The sequence below is a fragment of the Rhea pennata genome, chromosome 2, assembly GCF_028389875.1.
Source record: "Rhea pennata isolate bPtePen1 chromosome 2, bPtePen1.pri, whole genome shotgun sequence".
Lineage (NCBI taxonomy): Eukaryota > Metazoa > Chordata > Aves > Rheiformes > Rheidae > Rhea > Rhea pennata.
In genome coordinates, this window is record NC_084664.1 from 127,785,479 (window position 1) to 127,802,840 (window position 17,362).

Consider the following 17,362-nt stretch of genomic DNA (forward strand, 5'->3'; position numbering starts at 1 on the left):
CTACAGACTGATTAAATAATCTTGAATAGCTCAAGGGATTTTCAGGAAATCATCTCTCTTCAGTGTTCTGAGTACAGTAGTTCCTTCTGGATTAGAAGGTAGAGGGGCTTTGAGGTTTCTAAAATGTAAATAATTCAGTCAATCTGTAGGAGCAGCAGGGTTTCTTTTGCAGCTGAAATCTTCTAAGCACGCTTACCTTGACGATGTCTACCTAATTCATGAAAAAACACACATTAGAGAAGTGAAACACTCTATTCGCTGTGAAGTAGAAAGATATAGTAAGCTTTTAGCAGGAGGAATAAATAGTTCATAAGCAGAGGCAGAACTGAGATGGATAACCTGTGATGTTATTTCTGCACTGTAATGCATTACGTTTTCCAGCTTTAGATTTCTTCAGCTTTTAATTCTATGAGTGGTGGAGACTAAGCTTCCTAAAAGATTTTCTCTATCATTCCATTTTAATAGAATCACATTTTAAAAACATGTTTAGACATATTATGAGCTCCTTTCTCCAGTATAGAATCCACCTAAAAAATTCTGTGCAATTGTCTTCTCCATTTGTAGAGACACTGCGCATACACAAGCTTTGAAAGTACTTTTCTTGTAAGAGAATCCAGGGACAGCAGACAGGGCAGCACAACTGTACCATTCCCAGAATGGCACAGAGTATTCAAGGCTCAAACAAAAGGAAAACTAAGGAAAAGGTTTCCTACACCTTAGCTTTCCTTTTGAAATCTAAGTTTTCCTAAACTTAGTTTAGGAAAACTAAAAGTGGATGAGATTCTAACATCAGTAAAAAAAGTCATCCTTATATGTTTGTGCTTCTTTAGCTCTTTTTATTTAAAAGGTCTGACACTAACACAGTAAGCTTCACAACAGAATCGTGAGAAACTGGCTTAGCAGTAGCAGCATGTTAAAGAAGGGGAAAGTTATTTTTTTTAAGATCTGCATTTCACTAAAGCCTTAAACAGCAATTCCTCCCTTGCACAGTTACCTCTCATTTTTCCACCGAAAACTGGACTATTCTGTGTCCCTTCTTGTTGATGTGGATCTAAACGCACCTCTCTGCACTTTTCCTTTCATTCGCCTGCATCATCACCCTCACCATAAAAGCTTGTCAGGATCTTTCTGTTCACAGTTTTTCTCTTAATTATTCCTCCTCCTTTACTTTAGTTGTAGATTCTTTGGTGTATGACAAAATCCTCTGCAGGGAAGTTCCACTTGGCTCTGTTCTCTGTCATATGTTTTTTATATCTACTTTTGATCAGAGTATCCTCACATTTCTCTCAGCTAAAACTTTTATGTTGATGAAACAAAAAAACATATTTCTGTTCTTTAATGTCTCCTTTTCCTGTTCATCACATGTACTTTGCAGCAGAAATGCAAGTCTCTCCAAAAGGAAAGACCTGTGGAAGAAACAACCGGGATTGATCAAGAAGAGAGCCACCCTCAACACAAATAACTGTTCATCAATTACCTCCTGTATGCCACATGATTTTCCATTTTATTTCTTCTTGTCATTATTTTTTGTAAGGGATACTTATCTGCCAGAAATTGTTTGTCGTCTTAAGTAGAGATCTTTGTTTCCTTCCCTTTCACTGTAATGTTGGCCTTCATTAGTTGGAAGGAGCTTGTTGCCACTTTTGTTTGAATTCATCACTGTGAAGAGCCTATATGGAGAAGCATGACTTTCAGGGACTTTAGTAAGAGCTGGAGGGCATTCAGTAAGTTGTATGAACAAGTCCTAAATCACCACAGCATAAAAAATAATAAAAAAAAAAAATATGAGCTGAGATAACATGCAAGGTATGACTTGATGTGAAGAAAGACAAGATGATAAGAAAGTATAGTGAAAAATAAAAAGATTATTTTTTTTACTACTTTTTATTACCAGGAACTTAAGTACTCTGTATGTTCGTGAGATCAGAGAGCAGCGATTAAGCCCAGCTTACCACTGACTGTCTCTTACAGGCCTGCCAAAGGCACAGATCCTTGGCAAAATCACAAACATTTCACTGGTCACACACAGAAAAATAAGCTCATGATACACTAAAACCTGTGACAGTGTTGGTGGCACTGCTCTGTCAGGGAGTTGCATTACACATTGAATGTAGCAGCGTATCATCCTAAACCTGCTGGTACACCCTTTAGAAAGATATGCATTAACTTCTTTTGATAGATGAGGAGATACTGTATCATCCCATGTGATTCAGAGCTACTTCAAGATTCAGACTGAAGCATCTTCCATTTGCTAATACTTAAATTATATTTTCCAGTCAAAATGTTCTAAATAAAAAGGAGAAATTAAAAAAAAAAAAAAAACTTCTTCTCGACCTATGACAAAACTGAAATCTGTACAAGATCCATTTCTTTCTAACATTATTTTTTATGTTGATGTGATTGTAAGGCTTACAAACACCTCCCTACACTGACATTCCTAGCAAGGATGCCATGTCCACCTTCAGCAAATGCAGTGAAAGCTTCATAGCACTGTCCTGCCAACACTGCTCAAAAGCTGACCTGAGGAAAAACGAGCATAAATGATCACTCTGGTTTTCATAACACCTTGGCTATCACCTGATCCTTCTAATATAACATAAAGGGTGGAATTAGGACAAATATGGAAGTAACATTTCTATATGGACACTAAATCAAGACAGTAACTTATTTCATATAGACCATGACAACTTTTGCCCTCACCTAACTTGCAGTGAATTTTGAACAGTGACCTAGCGGTGAAAAACTCTGTATCATATTATCAGTCTTCTGAACCCTTATTACTGTTCTTTTATATGACTCATCTAGAACCAAAAATGTGTAGACAAAAAGAAACATGCTCCCAGCCTCAAAATGACTTCAGTTTGTTTAACAGTTGATTACTGGATTGACTGAATAAAATCTATTTTGCTTTAACACTAATGAGCCTAAAAGATCTGACATACTGTATCGTATCACAAAAACATTGTTTGTGAAATAATAAATGACAAGTTCCCCACAGTTCCTTGTTCTCATTTAATTTAACCTTGAAGTCTGACAGCAAGAGATGCAACCGGATACTAGAATTGTTATTATCATTTAAAGTTCATTTCCACAGCATTATACCAAAAAACATTAAGAAATTAATTCTCTCAAAACAACCTAAACTACCACACATTTTAAATGCCTTCCTAAGAAAGAACTCCAGGCCCTTACTCTTTAAACTTGGGTAAAACCACAGAATCCTGAGATAATCTAAGCTGAAAAGCACCTCTGAAGGCTATTCAGTAAAACCCTCACTAAAAGCAGGGCCAAATTCAAAGTCAGATACACCTGAAAGTCAGACCAGGTTTCTGAGAGCCATATTCAGCTGGCTTCTGAATTTCAAGGATGAAGATCCACAACATCCCTGGAAAACCTGCTCCATTTCTGACTATTCTCACACTGATTTTTTTCCTCTGAATATTTAATCTGCATTTACCCCTTGCTGTATCTTGTGTCCACTATCGTTCGCTCTTGCCCTGTGCTCATCCAGGAAGAGATTGTCTTACCAATATCTGTACTGAGTGTGTGACTTTTTGTGCTCCTATTCAAGTGAAGGACAAAATTTCCACTGATTTTTTGTGCAAGATCAAGGTCAAGGATGTGTGTGACTGGTTTGACCCTCCTTGCGCATTTAATCAATGAAATTTATTAATTTACGTGAAAAAGTAATTTGCACAGATGAGCCAAAATGCAAAGCTTTTACTTAAAAAAAAAAATAAAGAATTGTGATATCATTTCTTGATCCCCAAATCATCAGACTGGCTACAAAACTAAAAGAGTCTACTTTATGCCTTTAACATTCACATACAATACAAACTTATTAAAAGACATCACGTAAGATGATCTAGTCTCACAAGTTTCTCTTTTATTTTAGATTCAAACCTCACAAAATCATCAAGATTTAAACAGAATCTAATCGACTGCCAGTGCTGCTCTCATTCCATCTCCAGGCATAAACCATACTCTGCATTCAAGTTCTGCAAGTCCTCGCCAAACTCCATTTGGATCCAACCGGGTCTTCCTGCTGAATTTCAATGATTTTCAAGAAAGCAAACCGTGTTTCCCAGGCCCAAGAATTTTGTTTCGGCAGAACGTAGAACATGCTGGAACCGGAGCAAATCATCAGTAGATTCCAGTGTTCCTAAAACAATTAACTCCCCAAACTTACTGATCTTATACACAGAAAGGAAGTTCACTTCTCAGTGAATTAATTCCTATTATGATTGTTAAAATCTTAACTCTTTCATTTCCTCCTTATTAAAAAACCTATTTGTGTTTCTATTTGACAACTGACTGTCAGTGATAGAAAAGCAAGGAATTGCAGAAAAATAGCCCGTCGAAGTGAATGGAGCCTAAAACTAAAAAACAGCTGTTTGGCTTCTTTAAGAAATTCACCTAGTTCAGTATTTCTAGGGACCTCTGCTCTCTAAAAGGTTCGTTAAGTCTTGAATTCCCAATTTTGAATCACTGTACTGAGAGAAATATGTGGAGTTCGGGAAGGAGGGGATTTCACTACTGAGGTATATGGAGTGGTTAAACACTACACCAAAAATGTATATTTTAATAACAGACATTTTTAAAACAAACAAAGAACATGAGGTGAAAAATCACTTACTGCTAGCTTTTACTCTTGTGTTCTTGATGATAGAGATCTTGCAAATGCTATAATCTCCCACATTTTTTGAATGGCAACTTGCAAAGATTTAACTTAACTTGTTCTACTAAATGCAGCATATTATTCCAGTCCTTAACTTTAACTCATTCATACATCTGTTGGACAAGAATATCAACCTGTTAGGCACAGCTACTAGAACCAGTAGCATGTTTTGGGGATGCCATTAGAGTTACCTGAGCAAATTACCAATCTCACATGTGTTTCCTTAACAGAAATGAAAATATCCTGCAATCAGTATACTGTTCAGTGCTAAAACACAAGTTAGTACAATACCCACCCCCTCTTCTTTTCTCTTCCTCCTCCTCCACCAGTGGACAGATGTTTCACCTCCAGATCAGTGGGCAGGTGTTTTTTTTACCAACATAAAAGGATCCCACAGTTTATCAGTTCAAATATTTTACTTTCTCAAATTTATCAAATCTCTTGAATTTCTAAGCTGATAACTGAGTAACTGCAATATGCTATTGCTAATATACAAGCACAGATAGCCAAAATCAGAAGATTTCATAAAATGCTTTTAAGCAGAAGTTATAGTTTCCAGCATCTTAAAGTGAGATGAAAATCTACACATGGTTCCCGACATAACTAATGAAAATGCATTATGTATAGTAATAAATAGTGAAATATTATCTTTTAGTCTAACAGATACAATTTTATCTCCAAGTGTAAGGATTTACATACATTGATATAACTACTGTTAATGGGAATTACAAATATAAATCTTCTGAATATCAAGAGAACAGTAAGTTTGTTAAAATGACCAACTTCACTCATCAGTCTCTTAGTCAAAACATTAATACACAGAAGTTGTATTTCCATGAGAATTATTCCTCCTTGTGGTCTGCTGACAAATTATTTGGAAAATAACAGGATAAAGAGGGAACAGATTATTTTGTACTAACTATACCACATAAGATTATACCTCTAAATCAAGATCTATACAATGAAAAGAGCACAGTCAAGTCCAAAGATAAAAATTTGCAATTAGATTTTCAAAGTTATGAAGGGAACTCAGCTACGTAACTTTGATTAATCTTCCATTCACTGCTTTGAAAATCTCATCGGAGATCTCTATTATTTACAGTTCTTTGTGCTTACATATCTGTATACTTCCTGGTACCAAAAACTTCCACTTACTGTAAATGTTAAAACAAAATTATCCTGCAATAGTAGTTACTCAGAAATGCATTTTCAAAGCAGCGTGAAGATTTGCACTGTGTGACACATATTAACATCAATTGGATTCACACAGCTAAATCTCTGTGCAATTCTTTGTCAATTTACCCCTTCCAGAATTTAATATTTTTGCAGTTGCTTTATTTTCCAAACATTTTCATGCTACAGTATTTTATGGCATTGGGGCTACTCTAGCACAGGCACCATCTCTGGCAGCTGCTTTAATTTCCCAGTACAGACAAGGCCAACATCTGTGACTCCTGATGGCACTAGTAAGAATTATGGCTATAATCTGAAGGAGTCATAGATCCTTAAGACGTATTTTCCTGATGCATACATAGCTCCTAATAATGTTAATGACAGATCTATGCACAGAAAGATCTTAGTTCTTAGCCTGACAACTTTGCAAAAGGTCTATTGCCATACTTAATTGCTGTAAGAACAAGCAAGTAAAGTAGAAGCAAAACAGTCAAAAAGATCATAGGATTAAAAAAGATGGGGGGGCGGGACACATAATATTGTTTTCCTTCTCTGAGCAAAATTCTCTTGGTTTTCAGAGGCAGACTCAGCCCTCAGCCTGCAGCGCTGTAAGCAAACCACTCAGGAAACCTTGTGCTGAACAGCTTTTCCCAAACAGGTGCCCCCTAGCACGCTGTCTCTGTGATTATTGCCAGAATTCTGTATTACACGTGATGATATGGATTGACACTATTATAATTAAGCTATGTAAGATCAACTACAGAATGTCCTGGAGATTACTGAATTCAGCAGTAAAATGTAATTATTACGAAAGGTAAAAGCAGTAACTCAGCAATAAATATGTTTGTGGGTCAAAACATTAAAATGACAGCAATATCTGTTTTTAATTGTATTGAAATCCTCCCAACATACACAAACAAAACTTCTTGAAGTTAATGTATTTATAAAATCATTAGAGAAAGGACATTTTATAGACTCATACAGTAACAGTTGTTCTCTTCACCTAGTAACTGTGATCTTCATCCCAGCAACATATTTCCATAAACATGCACGCCAGGCAAAAGTTAGAGGACAGTTCTGAAGAAATCAAGAATCAGCACTATGAGGCCATGAAATATTGCTTATATCTTTAGAACAAATGAGAACCAAGTCTTTGATATGAACATGCTTCCAGGGAATTGACTATTTCACATCGTTTTATAACAAAGAGAACCTATATGGCACATGTCTACTATAAAAGGTATTGACAACTGTATTTTATAATATATGCCTCATTTTCTTAGCTGATATCTAAAGATCAGTCTAAAGGTTAAGCCTGAACTGTTCACTAAATCCGTTTCTGACATGACTACAATACGACCAAGGTGAACAACTTTCTGTTTTTTTTTTCTTTTTAAATATATGGCCATCTTTCTCCTTTTCTAAAGTTTTTTCTCAAGCCATATAAACCATCTGTACTTTTGAAATGCTACAAATTAGTACTACAAGTGCTTTGGCTTTTGTAGCATTTAATCTAAATGCTGTCCACAGTTAGTAATATGTCTTTCACCTCTCCATAAATGGATGCAAGGTAAAATAAATCTTGCTTAATGACAGTAACGTCTGGGGATACAGTTTTGCTGGGCATGTTTTATACTCATGACCTCTGAGATGTTAGAAATAAGATCTAAAACCACCTGTGGTGACAACTTCTACAGACATAAATTCAATGCTACCACCACCGAGATCACGGTAAGTACCTGAGCTTTGAGTTCATGTCTACTAGATTATATCTTAGATCTAAAATATGGCTTTTATTTTTTAAATGAAAATAAACTGAAGTGGAAGAATTTTGCTATACAAACATTCAGCAGTGTCTAAAAGATACAGATATGACAGTGGACTGTTATTACAAAACAGGTAAGTACAGCAGAAAAGATTGCATCTTAAAGTCATTTTTGAAAGTCGTTAGATCATCTTTTATAAAATATGATCTTTTTTTCTGAAAGTTTTTATATGCATTTCCCTACAGGTTATGGTGGCTATTCACACTTTACCTCAATTTCTATAGCCTCCAGGTAATTCTACAGTACAGTAAATACAGTTGTTATAAGCTTCATAGCTGTGGGGCAGAGAGATTTTTGAAGATGGGTTTGTTTCTCCACCCACATGCACTGAAGTACATCAGGAGTAATTCTCCTGCAGTCAGTAGGACAGTGTCTGCAAAACTGGTGCAAAAGAAGAAAAAAAAGGCCAGAAACATGTTAGAAAAGCTTTCCTAAAACTAAAAGTGCAAACAGTGTATTCTCTGCTTTTTCGGTAAGGCTGTTCCAGGTTCTTACACCACAGTTAGCTCCAGCACACTTAAGCATATCTAAATAAGGTCCAGACTCACGCTGAAAACAATGGAGCTTCCCAGCCTGTGTAAACTCGTGGGTCTGACATAAAGCCTTGAAAAAGACTGAGATGCTTCACGTAAGTAATTACGTGTATCAATCTAAATATACTGTAATATTACCCCTGAAACAGAAGCCATTTCGGATTGGTGTAAGAGAAAACGAGAAAGATTTGAAAAGATTAAAAAAAAAAATAGACGTGTCGTCCCACTTTGTTCTTTACAGGCACACACAAGGAATAGCACTCATCTAAAGAAAGATCATGTGGCAAAATGATGACTCTGAGTCAGTAGAAAAGAGAAAATCTTTTAAAATACTCTTGGGACTAGAACTAACTGTTAAAGTAAGAGCATTATTTTATCATCCTGCTAATGAGCCAGAGGAAGGGTTATTATTGTTTGCTGCTGTTTTATCTCGACAACTCTTTCCTCTGAAACAAATATGCCAACTTCAGTACACAAAGGAGAGAAGGGGCATTTTTCCCTGCTGTTTCAGTTATACACTCAGGAATATTTAATCGGAGAAAAGGAGCCCCAGGAAAACTCGCGGAAGAGGACGGGTAGATTTTGCCTGTCGGGGCAGGGCACGGGCGGCGCCGGCGGTTTCTGCGCGCTGCCGGCACGGGAGGTCCGCGCCCTCCGACCCGCGGCGCCGATGGGGCGCAGCGCCCGCGCCCCGCCGCGCCGCGCCGGGCACCGCGGGGGCAGCGCCGGCGGGTTTTCCTCTCCCTCCTCCCTCCCGTCCAGCTCGCAGCGCTGGGGAGGGGGGAGGCTGCGCTTCGGCCCGGCGCGGAGCGGGACGGCCTCGGAGCGGCTCCCGGGAGAGGGAGGCTCCCTGCCGGGCACCGCTGCCCCGAGCCCGGCCCGACGGCGGCGGCGCCCCCCCACCTCCGCCCCGCCCGACGCAAAATCTTCCTCACGTCGCACCGCAAAACTTGCGGGCGGGGGGGGGGAGAGAAGGCGGGAGCGGGGCGGCTGCCCTCGGCGGCGGAGGGCAGCGCGGATGCCCCGGCCCCGCGGCCCCTTCCCCGGGGGGAGCAAGCGCGGCGTGGGCACTCACCAGCTGCAGCGCGCAGAGGAAGATGAGCGTGCAGCGCCCCGTGCAGCAGCCCATGGTGGCAGCCGGCCCCTGCCGCTCCTCGTCGTCCTCCCGCCCGCGCTAGCGCAGCCCCGGCGGCTCAGCGCGGGGCTCGGCGCATCCGGACAGCCCGTCCCTGCGCCGCCGCCTCTCCCTGCCCCCGGCTCTCGCTGCGCCCTCTCCTTTGTTGAAGGCTTTTCGCGGGCCGCGGGAAGGAGCGAGCCGAGGTCAGCGCAGCCCCGCGCAGCCAGAGCAGCCGCCGCCGGGGGGGGGGGGGAGGCGAGCGCGGCTCCGGCTCTGGGGAGGGGGCCGGGGCTGGCGTGGGCGTGGGCGTGGGTCGGGCGGCGGTGGGGCGGGGGGCGTGCTAGCGGGCGCGGGGAAGGGCGGGGGGCGGGCGGGGGGCTGCGGTAGGTGGGGAGGGAGCGGAGCGGGGAGAGGGCGCCCCGCGGGGGGCCGGGCCGGGCCGTGCGGAAGCGGCTCCGCGCAGGGCAGGGGCTGGAGGGAGCCGCCGGGGCGGGGGCGCCCGGCGAAAGTTGAAGGCGGCGGCGGCGGGCACGGCCGAGGGGGCGGGCGGCGGCGGGAGCCCGGCGCTCCCGAACGGAAGCGCGGGGCCCGGCGCCGCCCGAGCCGCCCGCGTCCCCCCGCGTCCGCGGCGCGACGTCGAGCTTCAGAGAGGCCGTTTCTGCCCTCGCCGGCGCTGCGCGGCCGCGGAGCCCGGGCGGAGCCCGCGGCTGCCCCGGGCAGGTGGCTCGTCGAGGTGCGACCCCCTGCGCGGCCCCTCCGCGGCGGGCGCTTGGCCCTCGGAAAAGCTCTCTTGGCAAAGGCGAACGGTCTCGGGGAGTTGCAAAGGAGAGATCCCGCGTGGAAGGAGAGAGGGGAATAACTGCTTCTCCCCAGGAGCCTCGTTACGGGCAGCTGAGGGACACGGGACCTGTGGAGGGAGCGTTACAGTCCGGCATCTCCACGCTTGGGTCTTGGGCCAGTAATGTTTCCGGGAAGAAGTGAGAATAAATATGCCCTCTGTCTTTTAAAAATGTTTTTACACATGGATAAAGTGTCAGCTTCTCTCCCCCCCCCCCCTCCATTTTTTTTCCTCCAACAAAGTATATATAAACCTTTTGGGGCAGGTTTAGCTCAGTTGGTTAGAGCATGGTACTGCTAATGGCAACGTCACTGGTTTAATCCCCGTATGGGCTCCGCTGAGGGTGGACTAGATGATTTCCAGAGGTCCCTTCCAACCTTACCATTCTGTGATTCAAAAAAAAAAAAAAAAAAAAAAAAAAAAAAAAAAATTACAGGCACTAATACAAAGATGCCACGCTCCCCAAACACTGCTTTCCTACAGTCTGTTACTAGCTGCTGTTCTTTAATACACAAACTTCTGCCAGACAACACTGAAGCTTGTGCTGTGAGAAACCTGTCTTCTGTGATACATTTTAGCAAGGTATCTGATCAATGTGTCTGTGAAATACATAGTATTATATTGCCAAATTACTGATAGCGCCTAATCTATGCATTAAATGAGAGTGATGACAGTCAAATAATCACAGGATTACCCCCAAGTAATACTGTCTCAGATGTGGAGAGCTGCTTGCTTTCTTTGTCATTTTCATTTTAGGTGGGAAAACATTAAAGTAGTCTTTTACACCGAACTGAAGGAACAAAACAAAGACAAGTAAGAAGCAGATTCTGCTCATCCAGAGTATCTGTTTGGCTGCTTATGTGTCTGAGGAGTTCCAAGCATAACTCTCATTGTGCAATGTACAAAACTTCAATAAAAGAGCCTCAGAGGTTTTTATTCCTTAGGCATGGGCATTTAAGACATAATTCTACCTGGGCCTAAACTGTATTAAAGAGTATGTATTCAGAGAAGAAGTATATTTTGGAGGATGAATACTTAAAGATGTAGAAGTACATTGAAAAGGTGATAATACAGCCATAGATGCCAAAAATATATTGTGCTAGCCTAAATTGGTAAATTTTATGGTTGATTGATTTTCTATCCAAAGGGGTTAGACTAAGTATCTGGACTTCAGTCAAGTATTTAATACACTACCAGATGTTTTTAGTTAAATCGAATAATACAGAGATCAATTATAAGAATTACAGGGAGGTAGGGAACCAGATAAAGGAAATGACAAAAGCTAGTATTGAAAAGATATTACTTGTACTCACCACATTCAGCCCCTGCTTACATATCATTGGGGTGAGGTCTGTAATTCTTCTCCCTCGGTCTGTTCCCCAGGGATAGTGCTCTTGGAAGTAGATAAATCCTTGTTTTTCCTTCTCACAAGAAAGCAGATATCTCCCAGTACTAGAATAGTAGCTGGTATTAATCCATGTGCTCCTGGTTAAGCCAGGACTGTCTGAAGCCCTGAATATAAGGACACATATACACAGGGCAGTAATCATTTCTCCATTTTTTTAGCAGCCTGTAGAACCAAATGGATATTACTGTGTTAGAGATAATCAGTGCCTATTTTCAAGTCTTCCAGGACTAAAGAGGTAGAAATTTTTTTTTTTTTTTTTTTTTTTTTTTTTTTTTTTTTTTTTTAGGAAAGAGAGAGAAAGCTGTTGGAGGTTTCTCTGTTGGTGATTTCTGTATAGACAGTTTAATTCACTCACCTTCACAATTTCAACACAATTTCAAGTTCCTGTTACTAAACTTGAATTCCAGAGCCGACAACTTTCAGAGCGTGTAAAAGCCTCAGAAGGGAAATTTAAAGAGAGAAAAAATCTCCAAACCATCTCCATCCTCGCCAATGATGCAATTCCCAACCTCACTTCAAAAAGTTTTGTAGAGTTCTACTAATCTCCTAACATTTTACTGTTTTCCTTCTCATATTCCTGAAATATTTTGCAGTTTCTCTCATCTAGCTATTTGATCCATAAAATGAAATGGACAGTTTTGTAAAGTGAATTTTTCCAGAGAATAAGGTTCCACAAACAAGAAAACTTACCTTGTTATGCAAGCAGTTAAAAAAAGAAGTTAAATAACATTAGAATGCTGTAAAACATGAATCCCACATACAAGTAACTGAGCTGTTAGGATGCAATTGCTGTACAGCTGAAAGCATTAGGCATAAACAAGAGAGAAATGGATGTTAAAAATAAAGTATGATTACTAGAAGGCATAGGATTCCTAGAACATCAGAAGATGCAATATTGAAATAATATACTATACATAACAAAAAATAAATAGGAAGGTCTATATTTTGTTGTATTCTCCAATCATGAATTGGATTGAGAAGCTGATAGTCCAATAACCAGAGAAACTCATTTCTGGTTTCACAGTGAAGACAGACCTAATATAGTGCTGTGGTAGGTAAGAAATTGGTGTAAGCACTGAAAAGTCCTGTGGGCTAGCTTAATGCCTAACAAGCTGCGCTACATGGATGTGAAGTTAAGTGTGTTTGAAAAGAAAGAGTGTACTCAAACGATTTATGGTATGTTCATGTGGACATGGCCATACTCTGACATAATTATATGATTCCTTATACTAAACTGTAATAGCCCTTTAGAGTCTATGCTTTTAATCTCAACCTCATTCAAAACAGAAAATCTAGACTGTTATAGATGAAAAAAATCATCATAATTATCTAAAATACATGACAACACATACATATACAGTAGAGACTTTTGTTTCCAATAGTTTTATTCATTGTTATATTCTTAAGAATCAAATATGTGAAATTTGTGTTTATTTTTCAATAACTAAAACAGTAGAAAAGTCATATCAACAGAACAAAATAAAATGTATAATAGTTGATTGTCCTTGTAGCTCTTTAATCATGTATACATTTATCTAATAACCTGTTTATTTAATTATCTGCATATGCTGGAGCTTTTCCTCAGCCTGCATCAAATTTATCTTATCATCACCTCAGACTGAAGGAGATTTGTTTTGTTAACTACATCCTTTGGACAACAATAATAATCACAGAAGATGAAAGAAATCCTTCCTTTATAGCTTGGTTTTTGCCATCTTTAGTTATGAATATTATTTAGAGGAACTTACTGATGAAAATGAGTAGAAGTATCAGAAGGTAATCTTAATCCTGGAAAGATTTGTGCATGTGCTTTCAAGCTTTGAGGGTAGCTCTAGATATGTTCAAGGGTCTGCAGAACCAGAGGTATATAATGCAAAAAAAAAAAAAAAAAAAAAAAAAAAAAAAAAAAAAGGAATATCAGAATATCAGAAGCTTTGTAATTAATTTCAAAACTGTCACAGAATGATACAGGGATCAAAGTACTTCTCCATCTATCTATCAATAGGTCACACTTTAGCAGGCATACATACAATTGTAATAGCTGAGGAAAGCATTCCACTGTGAACTCTCTAAGCAGTCTTCAAATACCTCAAGCAAACAAGAAACCCCATGAAATTTAATATCCTTTTTAAGACAAATGAGTGTTTCAAGATACTATCAGTGTTTTTAGTAACTCCTATTTCCGATTTATCCTTGTGAAGGCAAATATACAGTATAATGATCTAATTTTTCATTTTGATGTTAACACCTACTGCTAGGAAACCATTCTTCATTATAATGTAAGTACTATATGGAATGGATATGTATGCTCACTGTGAATTTTTTTTTTAATTTCTGCCTTTGCCTTCTAACTTTGATCTGCAACCTCTTTTTTTCTTGGCTTTACCAGCTCACAAATTCACTGCGCCAAGTTGTGTGGTTTGGATAATACACTGGGATGAGCCCATAAACTTATTTTCACTTGAAATCTAAGACTAGAAGTGGAGGGGGGGGCGTGCGGCAGGGGGCGTCTGGCAGCGCTACGGGGCCGGGCCGGGCCGGGGCCGCGGCGGTGTCGCGGGGCGGCGAGCGGCCGGGCCGGGCCGGGCCGGGCCGGGCCGGGGCCGGAGCCGCGGGTGGGGGAGGCCCGGGGGGTGGGGGGCGGGCAGGGCCGGTGGTACCCTCAGGTTTCGAATACATGGAGCTGCTTTAAGCACACAGCCTGACTCGCTATGACACTATCCTGCTCCTCAACAGTAGACTATCCAGGTAAGCTTTTGTCTTGATATTTTGTCTTTATCTTTTCTTCTTCCTTTTTTTTTCCTTTATATATATATATATATATATATATAAAATGTAGGCTACCTTGTCACTTTGTCATAATAACATGTTTTGGGTTTTTTTTCCTTGCTTGTAGGTCAATAAATGATTTCTTTTAGACCATTCAGTGTAAGTGAACTTTGCTGCAATCCCTGTTTGTAACATGGAGAAGCTCGAGTGGAGGTGCAGTAACATAGCTTGTTGTAAACTGACAACCGCTGAAAGATAGTTAAGTACGCAAAAGATAAAGGATATTCACACAATAAGCCAAGCTTACTCTCAGTGCTCTTTTGGTGAAAAGAAGATAGTTCTTTGATGAAGTATTTCTTAGATGAATGTAGACTATATACACTTTGAATGTTTTTTTTTAACTGAAATTTTCTTCACTAAAGTAAGTGGAAACTTCTTAACTCATAATAGAACATGCAATTTTTCCCATTAAAATCATAAAAATATTATTATGTGTCCAGTTACAAAGGTGTGGTGGCAAACACTCCCAGCAATTTACTCATTCTTGTTTAGAAATGTTTCTGCTCTCTCACTAGGTATGTGTTTATGTTGCAAAACTTGGAGGATTTTCCTCCAAAACACAAAGCTGAATTTATATAATCTGAAATAGAGTACAGAATGGATTATTTTCCTCTGCTTAGTGTTGCTCTTGCATTATTTTTTTAAAACATGGCACTGATACCACCTGTTATTAACAGGCAAAAGATTTTAGAAGCAAGCATGGTCTGAAATATTCTTGTGACACTTGCTGCGCTTATGGTGTGCTCAGCTTTTGTGTCCTGGAGAATGAGGCTTTGGATCTAGGCACCGATGATAAACCATCAGAAAGCACAGCACAGGTTTTGCCACAGTAAGACATACGGGCTGTATCTCCTGTTCTGGATTCATTTGGGACTCCCACTGAAAGCAATGAAAGTTTGGGCAAGGGAAGAACACAGTGCTAGGCCTGAATAGAACTTGTAGGTTGAGTTGACAGGTTGTTACACGCACTTGTTTTAAAACTTATGTTGTTAGCTTTAGTAGAGGTAATGTTTTTCTCAGAGTAATTCACACTCATTTTCCAGCTATTTTCAGACATGAAATGTCAGCTTTTCATAGGAAAGGCAAAACTGACTTGTCAGCTTGATGCCAAATAACAAAATTGACCTAAATTACAGTTATTATATTTGTAGTATAAAAATCTTTCATTTGTTGTATTTACAGAACTGAAATATTTTAACTCAAGTTTTGTGTTTCTACAACGTGCGAGGTCGCCATTTGGATAAAGCTGATGAACAGCATCCCAAGAGATGCACAAGGGAAGAATTCAGGTTCAGGGAAGCCATGTGCATGCTCTGAATTAAGTTTTAACTCTCATTGCAGAACGTGAGCATTAGCCACATGGAACCAGTTGTATCCCTCAAAAGAAGGGCTAGGGAAGATGTGCACCTGATGCAAGCTGCCCTAACTTCTTTGTTTCCAGCTGAAATGCAGTGACACTCATGGTAAACATCTCTTGCCTTTTTCCACAACGTTGTCAGACTAGGTGCTGGGAGCAATGAATTCCTACTTATATAATTTAATTGGTGCTTTCTTTTTTTTTTTTTTTTTTTTTTTATAAAAGTTTTTTTTTTTTTCATATCAATTTTTTCCTTTCAGTGAGCTCATAGTACAAACAATAACTTTCTAGGAAGTTATTGTCTCTCCATTCAATTTTTCTCAAACAGAACAAATTTCTGTTTGCTAAATCAACCTGATTTACTAATTAACATCTGGATCGTATGTGCACACTGTGCATACACACAATAATTCCACAATTATATTATATTAGCTGTTTAAGGGCTCATCTAATTTCACTCTATACATAATTCTTGAAAATGAGATTTGCATAATATAATTTAAAGTAGACAGGGCAAACTAGAAGTATATAATTACGTGTCACTCTGAAATAAATACATTTTCAGTTTTCAATTTCCATAACTGAGTTCATTGGAACATAATTTAGCCTCTGAATCTCTGAATTAATAACAAAAAGACAGTATTCTGCCTTCATATATGGAAATTCAGACAGAGTTTTCAGACATGATCTTCTTTGTTATACTTGCTGGATTACCTGCAGGGAGAGTGAGCCTTCAGAGCATTGAAAAATTATCTTTCTCTAGAAGCTAGAGGGAAAGAGGAAGGTAAGAATCACTCTCCAATGTAGCTGCTTAGTCTATTAAATAATTAACATAAGAGACTTGTCCCTATGAAGATTTTTTTCCCTTGCTGTGTGGAGAACTTAGACTGCCAACTTTGATTCTCTGAATTGTATCTGAGTTTGATGCCTGCAGTAACCTAAAGTCTGCAATATTAATATCTCCCAGCCTCCAACCTTTTTTTGGTTGTTTGGTTGGAGATTAAACCTCTTTTGAACCTTATTTTCTGGACTCACTGTTAGTCTGAAACCAACGTATAACATTATTTTTAGAGATTTTAACAATTCTTCACAGGTCAGAATTTATGAGATTATCATAGAATCATAGGATCATAGAATCAGTAAGGTTGGAAGGGACTTGTGGAGATCGTCTAGTCCAACCTCCCTGCTCATGCAGGGTCACCTAGAGCATGTTAGACAGGGTTGCATCCAGGTGGGTTTTGAAGATCTCCAGAGAAGGAGACTCCACAACCTCTCTGGGCAACCTGTTCCAGTGCTCCATCACTCTCACAGTCAAGAAATTCCCCTTCACGGTCAGGCAGAACTGCCTGTGCTTCAATTTCTGCCCATTGCCTCTTGTCCTGTCACACGAGACAACTGAAAAGAGTTTGTCTCCGTCCCCTTGACACGCTGTCTTCAGGTACTTATACACATTGGTAAGATCCACCCTCAGTCTTCTCTTCCCCAGGCTGAACAGGCCCAGCTCTCGCAGCCGTTCCTCATAGGGCAGATGCTCCAGCCCTCTGATCATCTTTGTAGGCCCTACACTGGACTCCAGTAGCTCCATGTCTCTCTTGTCCCAGGG

At 40.2% G+C, this 17,362-nt stretch overlaps 1 protein-coding gene across 1 annotated transcript in view; it reads right to left on the reverse strand.

Moving 5' to 3' along the window:
- NKAIN3 (sodium/potassium transporting ATPase interacting 3) overlaps window positions 1-9,339 on the reverse strand; it is a 337,201-nt gene extending 327,862 nt beyond the window's left edge. Inside the window, exon 1 of the mRNA XM_062568210.1 lies at window positions 9,286-9,339. Within this exon, the coding sequence (XP_062424194.1) occupies window positions 9,286-9,339 (54 nt within the window). The remainder of the gene's footprint in view (window positions 1-9,285) is intronic.
- Window positions 9,340-17,362: the final 8,023 nt, after the last annotated feature.